Below are 13,362 nucleotides of genomic sequence, written 5' to 3' on the forward strand. Positions count from 1 at the left end.
CGTAAAGCTCCATCCATTATACAGATAAAATTTAAACATCCTGACAATTACACAAGTCAAGCTTTGTCTTTTTTTAAGATTGTCTAAAAAAAATGCCATCATTTCGATCTTAAAATAAAATTTTAAGACATTTTAAGATTGAAAATAAACTATCAAAGTTTCACGTGTTTTAAGACTTAGTTCAGAGGTTCAAAATTATGCATGAGGTTTTAGGTTTTAGTCAGTAGAATACAAAAACATTTTCTAATTATTTAGTTATGACATATAATGTTTATCTTTTGTCAAAAGACTCAATGAATAGTCACAGTGGCAGTTAATTGCAGAATGGGTCGTTAACTGTTGATATACCTAAGATGTTTAGATAAACAATAACAGATTTTAATATTTTTTTGTATGGAAATTTCATGGTGTCTCATTGTTCTTAAAAAAAAGTAGTATTAAAGCTGTATCATTGGAATCGTACACATAAATATATAAAATATATTTAAAAAATAAAATTGGGTTCTGATTTTACTTTTTCAATTGATCTGAATCAAGTACATATATTTGTGGGCTAATGTAAAAGATAATAAAAATTATTGGAAAATCATAAGAAATCAGGCAGTAAAATTGTGATCCTCCACAAGCCTGTTTCGTCGCTGGGTACAATTCAGAAACCCTTGCAGGTGGAAGGTTCATCTGTTCTTATAAATATTAGGTGCAAGTATAAACAGAATGTAAATGTCCAGTCATTGATCTAATATAAAAAAGAGATATGTGCTGTGTCCCAAAAATAAAAAGTCTTGGTCAAAAATATTGAGACTATTTCAACTCCCAAACAGAAGAAAATTAAAAAAAGCAAAGGTACACACTGATGCTAAACATTCTCATTGAAAGTGAAAAAACACTCGCTCTTTCAGGCTCAATACAGAAGTGATTCCATGGAAATAACACAGGAGGCTCCTTTACCTTCTTCTTTAGGCTGAAGAAGCTGATCCGGAGTGAAGTGAAGGCTGTAAACTTTGCTGTGCGGCGTTAGCTTTAACTGGTAGCAACGATTATTTACAAGCCACCGTCTTCTTAATTCAGGACCGCTTGGAAATCCATGAAAACTTAAAAGCCCATTATATTAGGAAGACTACAAAGTGCATAGTATTGTTTTATTTGCGTCTGAAATACGACTTTGTCTTTTCTAGCTGTCATGGTAACTCCAAGCGGAAAAAAGAGAGCCGCATTTGCGCATGCGGTTGTGACGTCAGCGCGGCATTTGCAAAGGGCCCATTGGGCAGAAGCACACAGCCAATTTACTTATAACACTGGATATCAAGAAGTTTGCTTTAGAAGTAAAATATTCTTAATTAGGGTTTGGTGTCCATCAAAAAGCCTTGATCACAATCCTAAAGATAATCTGTCCCCATAACTGAAAAGGTCCATGTGAGCATAATGGCCTACAAACCTGACTGCTACAGCAGTCAAAAAGAATAGAGCAAAATTCCAGCAAACTACTGCAAGGTTAGTTAAAATGTTTGACCCAAGTAATACACATTGGAGGACAACTGGACCAAATACTAAAGGATTTATGTCTATTTCCACAGCTAAGGAAAGTAAAAAAAAAAAAAAAAAAAAGTGAATATAGATTATCTTGCTCATTATTGCATTTAGTAAATAGAAATAATTTTGGTAACTGACAAAAAACTGTACCTACCTGAAGATTTGTAGGACAGGGTATACGGCAGGTGTATTCAAGGCCATAAGGGAGGTCCAAACACTGAGTTCCTGATTGACATGCAGTGTCTGGTAGGGAACATGCATCTATGTCAATTTCGCAATTTTTTCCCTGAAAACCTGCAAGACGAAGATAAAAAAAACATGAAATATTTCTGCATGCAATACTTTGGAAGCAAAAATAGATCTGAAATCAGTACCACTAACCCATCTTTAATTCATGTTGATGCACCAGACCTGCTCTTCTATATATTTAATAAACAAGGCCAAAACTGGTGCAACTGAGGAGGACTGGCCCCATTTTAAAGCATCTCCCTCCACTCAACCACAGTGCCCCACTGAATTTGTAACTTTCTTCAATTTATCTTGCAATTAAATATTGAAACACTAGTGGTGAGCCTTTTATTTCTTGTTCACCTTCATCCTTTTTTCTTATTAGTCTTATATGTATTTAAAACAAAAGTAGATTTTTTTTATTATTCTTGCACAAAAATAACTACACAAAAGAAGATACATAACAATAACAGTACTGGGCTCAGGTTGTCTTGCTGCATGACCTACTTTTTCTTAAGTTTCCCTTTACAAACAGATGTCCTGACATTTTCCTTCAGAATTTGGTGTTTTCATTCATAATTAATTGTCCTATTAATTATGGAAACCCACCCTGGCCCAAATGCAACAAAAATAATCTTAAACTATGGCATTATTGCCACCATGTTACAAAGACAAGTGAAGTTTTCAATGCCCTATTTGGAGAATTGTTAAGCTTCTCTTTTAAAAATATTCTTTGTTTGTACCTCAAGAACATTTATTGTGATTAATAATCATATTTTTTTTCTGTTTTTAATCAGAAAGTTGTTTTATTTCAGTTAAAACGTGGATGTCATAGATTGAGCACTGTGTAATATATTTGAAGCTGCTATGTCTGTTAATTTTGATGATTATGGCTTAAAGCCAATGATAACCCAAGTCAACTCTTAGAAAAGTATAAGATTACTAAAGAGAAATAGAAAAATAGTTTTAAATTAGAATTATTATTACACATGCCTTTGTTCTTTTACATAGCACAAGGCAATTTGCTGAGATCAATGAATATTTAGGCTTTTATATCATCTAACTAAGATTGTGGAACCAAAAAGCATAGTTTAAATAAAGGTAAAGTTGTGTTCCATCCACAACATGTTATCATAATCAGATTCTGTTGATCAATGCATTTCTCGGAGGATCTTATGATGTTATCACGTCTCTGTGCACTCCATATCCCCTTACTGTAGTTTCCATTACTCCTTGCAGTTCATGGTTGTTCCAGGTTTATTACTAATTCCCCAAAATAGTTAATCTGTCTCACCATCCCACTGTATTTCAGGATTTTTCTGTTAATCATGAGATGTGATATACATTAACACATGGAGATCATGAAAGTAAGGATGATGGATGATCTGAAAGTGAAGCTATTGAAAGAGATTGGTTAAGATTCACACAATCTGGACATAAATATTTCTGTATTAAAATCTCGGTTGATCTTACATAACATTCAAATGTTCTAAGAAACTTAACTTGCACTTTATTTCGCTCTGAGCCATGATCATTAAATCATCAGAAATAACTAGTTGAAATACATTTTCCTGCGCATAATGAGAATAACTATAGAATATATGCCTTTCTCTTTTTTTAATTGCTGAAATGAATTAAGTTTTCAGCTATATTCAACTTTATTGAGATAAACTTGTATGTGACAGTTTTCACTTAAGCAATAAAATGCCCTATAATGAATTCAGAGCAAGTCAACATTGTGCTTTAGATGAGTAAACAGCAGATACACTGGGGTGTTTTCAGCTTAACAAAGTACATTCAGCAGCAAAACACATTATGATTCCACCCATGCTTTGTGACATTTCCTTGTACTGTCACACAGACCAGCACTCAAAAGAACTACTTTTAAATTACACAGTTGACTCCAATATAAGACACTGCAGATGAGGCATAGAAGCAACAGCTTAGGTTTTCAAAGATAACAGATGAGATTTAGTAGGGACTCTCTGGAAGACCGAGGCGTACACTGTGGCATTTTCTTACCATGAATCTGTGGCCGCATATAGTTCCAGTTTGCTCAGGGAGTTAAGGATTCATGATCAAGGATTCCAGTAGGCAGTTTCAGAAGGAGCTCAAAGAAAAAATCCACCCTGAGCTTCAGATACACCAAGAAAGGGAACAGCTTGTGTGAATATCTACTGCAGGTTTAAAATAGTAGATACTGCAAATGTAAGCATTAAATTTGGGATTTTTTTTAAATCACTGGCATATTCTAAGATCTATACAGTGGGGAAATAAGTATTTGATACGCCACTTTTTTTTTTCCAGCTGCCTCACAAAGAATGAAAATATGTACTTTTCATCATAGGTACACCTCAACTAGAGAAACTAACGAGGAAAAAATCCAAAAGAATCACTTTGTATGATTTTAAATAATTAATTTCAATTTTATTGCATAAAATAAGAATTTAACCTCCTACCAATAAGCAGGCATTTTGGCTCTCAGAGAGCTGTTAGTTTGTCTTTGAGCAGTCCTCCTCTACTTCACTCATTACCTGTATTAATTGCACCTGTTTATGCCTGTATAAAAGACATGTCAACACTTTCAATCAATGACATTCCACCATAGGTAAGACCAAAGAACTGTCTCAGAACACCAATTGTGGACCTGCACAAAGCTGCTTAATGAGCTACAGGGACAACAGGCAAACAGGTTGGTGAAAAGGCAACAACTGTTAAATTATTAGAAAATGGAATAAACTCAAGATGACTGTCAGTCTCCCTTGGACTGGTGCTCCACGAAAGATCTCACCTCACAGATTATCAATGATCATGAGAAAGATGAGGGGTCAGCCTGGAACTAAACGTGTGGACCTAGTCAAAAACCTGAAGAGAGATGGTTCCACAGGTTCAAAGGTTACCATAAATGACTACACTGTCATGAATTAAAATCCTGGAGCACATGCAAGGTCTTCCTGCTCATGCCAGCATAAGTACAGACTCTCCTGAGGTTTGCCATTGACCATCCGGATGATCCCGAAGATGTATGGGAGAATGAAGACAAAGGATGAGCGCACGCCCAAGAGAAAACAGTGTCAACTGGGAAACATGAGGGTGGAACTTTGTGTTTTGGGAATGATTTTTGCAAAGGGGACAGGAAAACTGTACTGCATTGAGAAGAGGATGGATGGGGTCATGTATCCCGAGATTATGCCATGTAAGTGAACTGGAAACACAAAATTCCCTGGAGCTATGACTTTGTTTCTTGTTATTGTGTGTAAGTGCTGACATCATCTTGCCCAAGCTGTCTTTTAACTCAGCACATCCTTATATAAGTTTACCCATGTGAAACTGTGACATGCTGTTGTTCTGATTGTATTGGACAACCAGGGCAAAATGTAGTGTTATCTCCGTATGCTTATCATTGCTCTTTCAGAAATTGAAAAACCCAATTCCATAAGCATATTTGTCGTTAATGTTAACAGATTTGGACTACAATGATAAGTTATTGTGCAGCTCTAGATAACCCTGAACCACATAAACCATTCAAGTACACTTCAAGCTTTCATAAGCAGTCTTTCAAACTAAATAGAAGTACAACAACGGCAGCTCATGGGTTTATGAAAACACACCACTACTTCTGAATGCTCCCTTCATTTGCTGTAATATTACAGCAAATAAACAATTAACAACATGTGATAAAGTTGCATTCAAAATAAGGGAAATCCACTTATACTAACCAGATCAATCACTGTTTTGATTAGAAATTATGTTTCTATGTGGCAAAAAGCACATTACCTTACCACAGTGATGAATTGTTGTTGTAGAGGATTAATAGAAACCCAACCGAGTTAACAGTCATGAATGAACCCATGTAATTGAATCACTGAAAAAGATGCTTTAAAAGCAAGGTGGAGTTCAGTTGATGGGGTCACTCATTCTGTGAAAAAACAGGTATTAAATAGGTGGCTCTTATTTGCAGACAAAGATAGTTAATGTTCCCTCATAAAATCAAGTGGAGAAAATGATACACTGTCCTGCTCAAATGCTTCAAAATGGGGAAAAATGGAAAGATGGAAAACTACCATTTCAGTGGAACAAAGAATACTTAAAATTAAAAGGACTGCTCTAAGCTTCTTTTTATATTGACAGCATGTTATATTTTATTTTTATTTTATCTTGTCTACAATTGCTACTCAGTGGTGGTTGTGGTGTGTCTTGTCTCTATGCTGTTGTAACTGCGAAATAATTTCCCTGCTGGGATGAATAAAGTAATTCTATTCTATTCTATTCTAAAATGGCAGGAATTAGCAAATGATCAGCTCCAAAGTGATCAACGACGGGTTACTATTTTCTGCTAGTACAGTGACAACTGGAAGATGTCACAGACAAAAATTGCCAGAGGAGGTTGCCAAAAACACTTTGACTGACCAAAAGAAAATAGTGTAATATTTTACGGACTGATGGGAACAAAGTTGTTATTTTTGGTCTTGAGGCAAAAGACTGAATTCAAGCCAAGATTTATTGTGAAGAATGGTGGCTTGATATTATGCTATGGGGATGTTTCTCATAAATTATGCCAATTTATCTCATAAAAGCGATCATTGATGAGTTTGTATGCAAGAGAATACTTGAAAAGGTCACAGTACACTATGCATAAAAGAAAAATATATTGTTTTTATTCACTTTCTGTTCAGTAATAACAAATTTGTAAAATTTTTATTTCAGTTTACATTTGGAATTAAATGTGCAATGTACCTGATGAACTGTGTACATGAAGAATTTTATCTATATTTACTCTCTTAATAATTTCCTATTATTTCCTATTTAGCGGAATGGGAAATAGGAAATGGGAAAGTAAAAAAGAAGGGAAGATGAGGGAAAAGTTCTGAATTAAAGTTTCCAGCTGTATAAAGGACAGATATCTTCTCCCGATCTGTCACTAAATCACATGCCACCCCTTTACTCACTTTTGTCCCCCCCCCCCCAGCACATTGCTATCATTTTAATCACAACTGTATGTCATCCCCATTGAGGTAGTACTTTATTGTTTAACTGCACAAGTGTGAGCACAGTTTTACTACCACCAATGTTTAGTTTTTTTCCACAAACCAAGACTAAAAACAAAATAAGAGTAGGAAACTCTTGAGTGAAGATCTTTTGGGTTTTTGGTTTATATGTAAAGTAATGTTGCAGCTCATTGGACAAGGGCAGTTTTCTGACTTACTGCTCACTAGTGCCTAAAATTTTCTGCATGTCTTCTATCTGCTTATATTTAGAGGAAGAAAATGAGACTCAGCCACGGAATTAAAAAAGGACGTAAAATCCAATTACCCTGAAAGGAATACAGTGCCTTGCACAGGTATTCATAGCATTTAACTTTTTTCACATTTTTGTTGTATTGCATAATAAAAAACATACAAAAAGTAGCAAATGATTGAAAAGTAGTAAATTATACTTTTTTCATTTTTAATTTTGCAGATCTAACATTTCTGGAAGAGTGGAGAGAAGCTATTGCTAAAAAGAATTTGTAGGAAATCTGGCATTTGGGTAGGCAAGGATTCATGCTGGGCAGTGTTTCTTAACCCTGGTCCTCAGCGCCGACTGTCCCACATGTTTTAGGTGGGTCCCGTTGGGCCCTGAGGACCAGAGTGGAAAAGGACACTTGGAAGAAGTTCTGGTTAGATAAGACCAAAATTTTACTTTCTGGCTTGAGTGCAAAAAAAAACTGATAGAAAGTAAACACATCACCTTGATGAAACCAGAACCATCCCTTTGCTGACTCACGGTGGTGGCAGCATCATGCTGTTGGAGGGATTTTTTATTTATTTTTTTGGCAGGAAAAAAAACCTGTTAGTAATTGATAAGAACATGGATGCCAAATACGGACCAATACATGACAGAAACCTGTTAGAAGGCTTCAAAAATTATAAAAAAAATCAGATCTACCATAACTGACTGACAAATGCTGGCCTCAGGTTTGCAACCAGTTTGTGACTGAGAAACCAGTAACCTGCTCCCAGATGATGGCATGAACTTGTTAGTTCCTCTGTCCATTGTAGTAGCTGATATATTGTGAAAATCCGGTAGAAATGATGCACTAATCGAGTCATGTTTACATAGAAACAACGCGCTACGAGGGTTTGCTTGTGAGACTTGCGGTCACGTGGGTCGGTTGGGGGCGGAGCTTGGTAAGGTCCATTGTTAAAATTATAAAATTATTACTATCCCTTATTGTTTGAAGTGTTTGGTTATATTTTAAGATCCAATCAAAAAAGAAAAAAGCTATCAGTTGCTAGTCATACACCAAAATAAAAAACAAAAAAAAACCAGAACTGGTTGGACTAAATAGGATGCAAGTAAGTGCAAAGACTAATATGAATTAAATTGAACTCTGTGCACACTTAGGATTCTGCTGGCAAAAACAAATCACCTCTGGTTCTCAATCTATAGTGAGATAGCCAGAAGGGCCCTGGATGAGGATCTTAGCCCAAATTAACAGCAGACATGTTTAAATAGTACTGCTGCCAAGACTAATATTATCTGAATGTTACTGCAACACTCCCAATGTGAAGATAGCTCAGCATACCTGTAGGGCATTGACATATATAGTCTCCAAGTAAATCAGAACATGTGCCATTGTGCTGACATGGGTTGGAATCACACTCGTTGATCTCGGACTCACACGCTGCTCCTGGAAAGAGAGATTCAAACATTATGTTCATCGATATAATAATATTTTATCACTGTATTTACAAAGCAAAACTAGTTGTCTTTATATTGCCTAAAAAAATTAAATAAAAATCAGCTCCCAGGACATTATTTACTTGTACACAGGGACAAAACCTGAATTATTGGGGTAAATAAAAGATTCATTCTGGAATAAATGATTGAGTAAAAAGATTGATTGTGATAATGCTTAAATTGAATTTGTCCTTGCATAGATTTGGCCCAAAAGTAGGAACAAACTGCAAGTCAGTTTTAATAGTTTATTGCAACTAAAAGCCAAAATATGCAAGCCAGCATTACTGTCTAATCACTTTGGCAGACCCAAACAAATGTGGGTGGCAAATTAATTTATTTTAACCTATGTAAAAAAAAAAACATGTGTGTGCTAGTTTTATCAAAATGTTGTTCCAGAACAATCCTTATCAGATTATTAAGCTTAAAACTCTGTATTTTATGCAATGTGTTTCAAGTTGTAATGCTATAACTCCATGCTATAATTTGGGTGTCTAGCTAAGAAAATGAACATTTGACAACACAGTCTGAGCAACCCAAATATGTTGGGGATGCAGACTGCTTAGTCTGCATAAGCTACTGCAGCATAAAACTATCTGAATTTATGAAAGTCAACAATATTTCTTTAGTAAAAACAATATAATGCACTACATAAATATATCATAATACAAAAAATGATGTATTAACATTGGTCTTGGTTTGGATTGTCACATCCATTCAATATTTTTTTTAAGAAAGAAAAAGAAAATCACTAGAACCCAGTGTAGTTTGAAATGATCGCCAACTAGATTGATGATCAATTTGCCAAGTGAAACATACTACGAATCTACATGGTGTAGTAGATAGCGGTGTGATTCATTTACGCCATGAAATAAACACGTTTTTTGTTTTTTTTTACCAGGCGGTATTATCATGAATGATATGATATGGCCCAGTCCTAATTGTTATTCACGTAGCCTGGGGTTGATGACGCATGTCCTATAGTCCATGTGTCCTTGTGTTAAGGGTTATAACTAAAACACACTTAACTGCATGAGTACAATTCACCAAGAAACTGTGGGAATTGACTAAATGTGGCTTGTCAATAAGAAAAGAGAAGTAATATATCAGTACATACTTGATAGACACAACTTATAATTACAGGATATCATGCAGATTGCTGAGGCATAATTATCTAACAGGTAAAAAAATATATTTTCTATATAGCAATAATGAAAATAATACAAAGTGAAAAACAGTAATTATAAAAACATAAGCTAAGTTAATGTGTTCATGTATTGTAAAAAGCAAAGCCATTTAAACTGATTGAGGTAGAGTAATACATTCTAAGATATGCTTAGAGATAAGGTTCATAAGGGTTGTGAGAGTGAAGGGTTAAATTAAATGGGCCTTTCTATGCTGCACGGCTTGAAATACCAAACCTGAGATCCCAAGATGTCAGAAAATGATGAATTCTATCAGTCACTAAGAAAGTGCCATGGTGCAGGAGACAATTTTCCATTACAGAAGTGGCAACAGATTCCAGCTTTGAACAGAGAAGATAAAAAGCGTTGTTCATGTAGTGCTATGTAAAGGCTTATGTGATTGACAGTCGAGTGTGTCAGGGCTTACAGTTAGATTGTGAAGCACACTACTAGCCAAAGGCTGAGAGCACTGTATGGATGGGGGGAAAAGTACTGACTTGTTTAAGCAATCCTCAACTAGAATCAAAACCAGTATAAATACATTTCTCTCCACTACATCATTTATGACATACTTTATGTGATATGCAGAAGTTGAATGAAAAACAAAGTGACACAGTCGAGGCTTTAAATGGGTTTCAAACACAACGTCCTGTAATATCCCACAAAAACTGAAGAATGAGAGAGATGAAAACCAATTCATGTCAGAGGCTGAATGAAAAAAACAGAACCTCTAAATATAAAACATAACTAAACATGGATCCAAATAGCCGTAAATGTCTCATCAGACATTTTCCTCTACATACATTCAGAGTTTCCTTGACTGGCATACAAGTCAGCTACCTGCTTGCTTCTTATACTCTGGCTTCATTTTGCCGCCAGGCCCGATGAAAATCTCTCAGACAGAACCAACTTTTCTGACTGCAAGCCTACAAAAAGGGTAAACTGGCCAATGGCCAGTACTTCAATGTACTTTATACTACATTCAGTCATTCACATTGTTCCGCTGATGGTGGTAAGCTACAGTTTAGCTACAGCTGCATTGGGGCAGACTGAAAGAAGCTAAAGTAATACTAGTGTTGCTACCACTTAGTTAATGAAGTATAGAACTCCAGTGATGCCAAAATTTCCGATTTTTTGGTCATGGACCAAGAAGAAAATAACCTATGATGTGGACCAACCTGTAATACTGCTCCATAAGTCATAATGGAAGCCCTATCACCTTGTAAAAAATAGGGTCAGGCATCCACAAAAATGATAATTGATGTTTATGTTTTTATTGTTTTGTTAATCCATACTTAGGTTATGCTGATAAGACCGAGCAGGAATGGATAGATGAATTATGGTTTTATCTGCAGTAACACAGGTGCTGCTTCAGTCTGTTGTTAGAAAAAAGAACTTAGTCAAAAAGAGAAGCTTGTAATTTATTGGTTCCTCACAGTCGCCTATGTTCAAATTAGCTTCTACCATTGGGTGGCCAGTCACAACCTTACAGAAAGAAGAGCTTATCAAGTGGGAGGGTGGAGTAAAGCAGCAGTTCCCCTGGATTCAAAGAAGTCGGTTATGGTGGTTTGGGACTCCGATCAGGATGCCTTCACATGCCTGGGGCAGGCCTACAACATGCTGGAAGGACTACATAGCCTTCCTGCAATGGAAATGCCTTGGGATCCCCCAGAATGAGTTGTACAGTGTTACAGGAGAGAAGGATATGTGGATTTCCTTCCTGGACCTGCTTTTTCCATGGCAGATCTTGGATATAAGGTTAAACGGATGAAAGTCCTGATCTTCTATTATTACAGTAGTAATAATCAACAATTTCTGTCCTTTTAGAGACTAAATTAGCAGACAGAACAAGACTTAACTGGACCTTTTATGCTAGTTAATAGAGTCTTAATGAAAACTGAGTCTTTATTCTGAAATGTGTTGCCAATATCTCTGACTGGTCTGCTGATCCACTGACCTCAGTTGTGATGAAAACTAGACTGAAGCTCTAAAGAGATCAATGGTTTGCTTTCTCAGAAGCCAAGTTGTAAAATATGTTTTTGTAGATATTAGGCAGGCTACTTATATTTAAGTCTTTAAAACTCTTAAAATCCTATTTGTTTTCTCTGGCTTATGACAACATAAGTTAAACTTTTATTTGTCAGGTGTTTATACTTACCATGCTGGTGTCTTGTTCTCCCCATTTTTTCTTGTTTCTATAAATATTTAAGAAAACTTTGGTTCAGATTCGTTGTTTTTGAATGTGCTTTTTGAATAAAGATCAATTAGACTATATGGGTGATGTATGCAATACATGTGTATCTTTCCTAAATAAATAAACAAATCAAGAAATAACTACTTTTACTTTATACAGCTGTCTCTAACATCATAAACGCTTAACAAAGCTCCACCAGCATTGAAGTATAATTAGGAATCAGTTCGTAAGAGTACTTGGATTAAAATGCAATCAGCTGCAGGCTTTATACATGTCAAGCAGGCAAGGCTACTGGTAGCTATGACTCAAGTTGAAGAAAAGAATATCTCCATAAAGACAACCGGCTTTGGGTTACAGTGTGTGCTTGGCATGCTTTTTGCAACAGACCGTTGACCTAAAATAGGCACTTTCCTTTTTACCAAAATCTCCATTAGATGACATGACTTTATTCTACCCCTCTTTTTTTGGATTTCAAACAGTCACAGTACATGTGAGTCACCAATTGGAATGATTTAGCAACAAAGTATTACAGACAAAACATTTACAAACACTGGAAGGCATTTGTGTACTTTTATGTCCACCTCAGTGCACTGTTCAGGGGTCAGTTGTGGAACAGATGCCCCTGGACAGGTGGAAAGCTCTTGAGATTACTGTGATCCTTTGGTTTTTGTAAAATTAATCAAAATAAATGCTTGAAAAAGTGAGCTTGACCTCCGACCTGATATTTAAAGGGAAGCATGGTTCTTGCTGCATCTACTTATGGGTGTAATCTACAGCATTAAAGTCTTTGGCTGATCTGTGTAGCAATGTTGAAAAGCAATGTGAGACATGACTGTTATATATAACAGGGGATATTTGGTCTGGTTTATTTCACCCAGATAACAGAAATAAGTGACTAATAAAATAAATGTATTAAACAAGTTAGTGTTTACACGGTTCATATATTCAAAGAAATTCCAAAAGAAAATAATATATAAATCATGATCAAGTAGTAACCGATTTCCAAACCAACAGAGTTCTCCAAGAATATCTACAGTGATGTGAAAAATATTTGCCACCTTAATATCACACAATGTCAAGCTGAGCAAAGGAAAAAAGCTATTTTCAAATGATTAGTGACTTACTGAAAAAATTGCTTTGGGAACCAACCTGGCCCATGTGAAAACATAATTTCTGCTCATGGTAAATATCAAACTAAATATGATTAACCACATCTTCTGGTTCAATTTTACTACACAGATTCAGGCCTGATTACTGCCAGACCAGCAAAATCAAGAAATCACTTAAATAGAACATGTCTGATTACATGATGTAGGCTCAAACATCTAAAAATCTGACCAAGCTCCAATCTAAAGGAATTCAAAAACAGATGAGAAACAAAGTCAATGACATTCATCAGTCTGGAAATGATTACAAATCAATGTGTGTAGTGAACCGCAAGAGACATTAACCACCAAAGTAGATAACGTTAGTGAACTTTCCAAGGACTGTTAAACCAAACAAAAA

General features: G+C 35.6%; 1 protein-coding gene across 3 annotated transcripts in view; it reads right to left on the reverse strand.

Moving 5' to 3' along the window:
- eys (eyes shut homolog) overlaps positions 1-13,362 on the reverse strand; it is a 180,253-nt gene that overhangs the window by 144,440 nt on the left and 22,451 nt on the right. For 2 of the 3 annotated variants that reach the window (XM_028007727.1, XM_028007726.1), the window contains exons 8-9: positions 8,327-8,431; positions 1,685-1,824 (exon numbers count right to left, since the gene is read on the reverse strand). In XM_028007727.1, coding sequence (XP_027863528.1) covers positions 1,685-1,824; positions 8,327-8,431 — 245 coding nt within the window. Of the gene's footprint in view, positions 1-1,684; positions 1,825-3,780; positions 4,081-8,326; positions 8,432-13,362 lie in introns of those variants that run through there. The other variant, XM_028007728.1, reaches the window with a different exon arrangement.

Source organism: Xiphophorus couchianus, chromosome 22 (genome assembly GCF_001444195.1).
Source record: "Xiphophorus couchianus chromosome 22, X_couchianus-1.0, whole genome shotgun sequence".
In the NCBI taxonomy this organism is placed as follows: domain Eukaryota; kingdom Metazoa; phylum Chordata; class Actinopteri; order Cyprinodontiformes; family Poeciliidae; genus Xiphophorus; species Xiphophorus couchianus.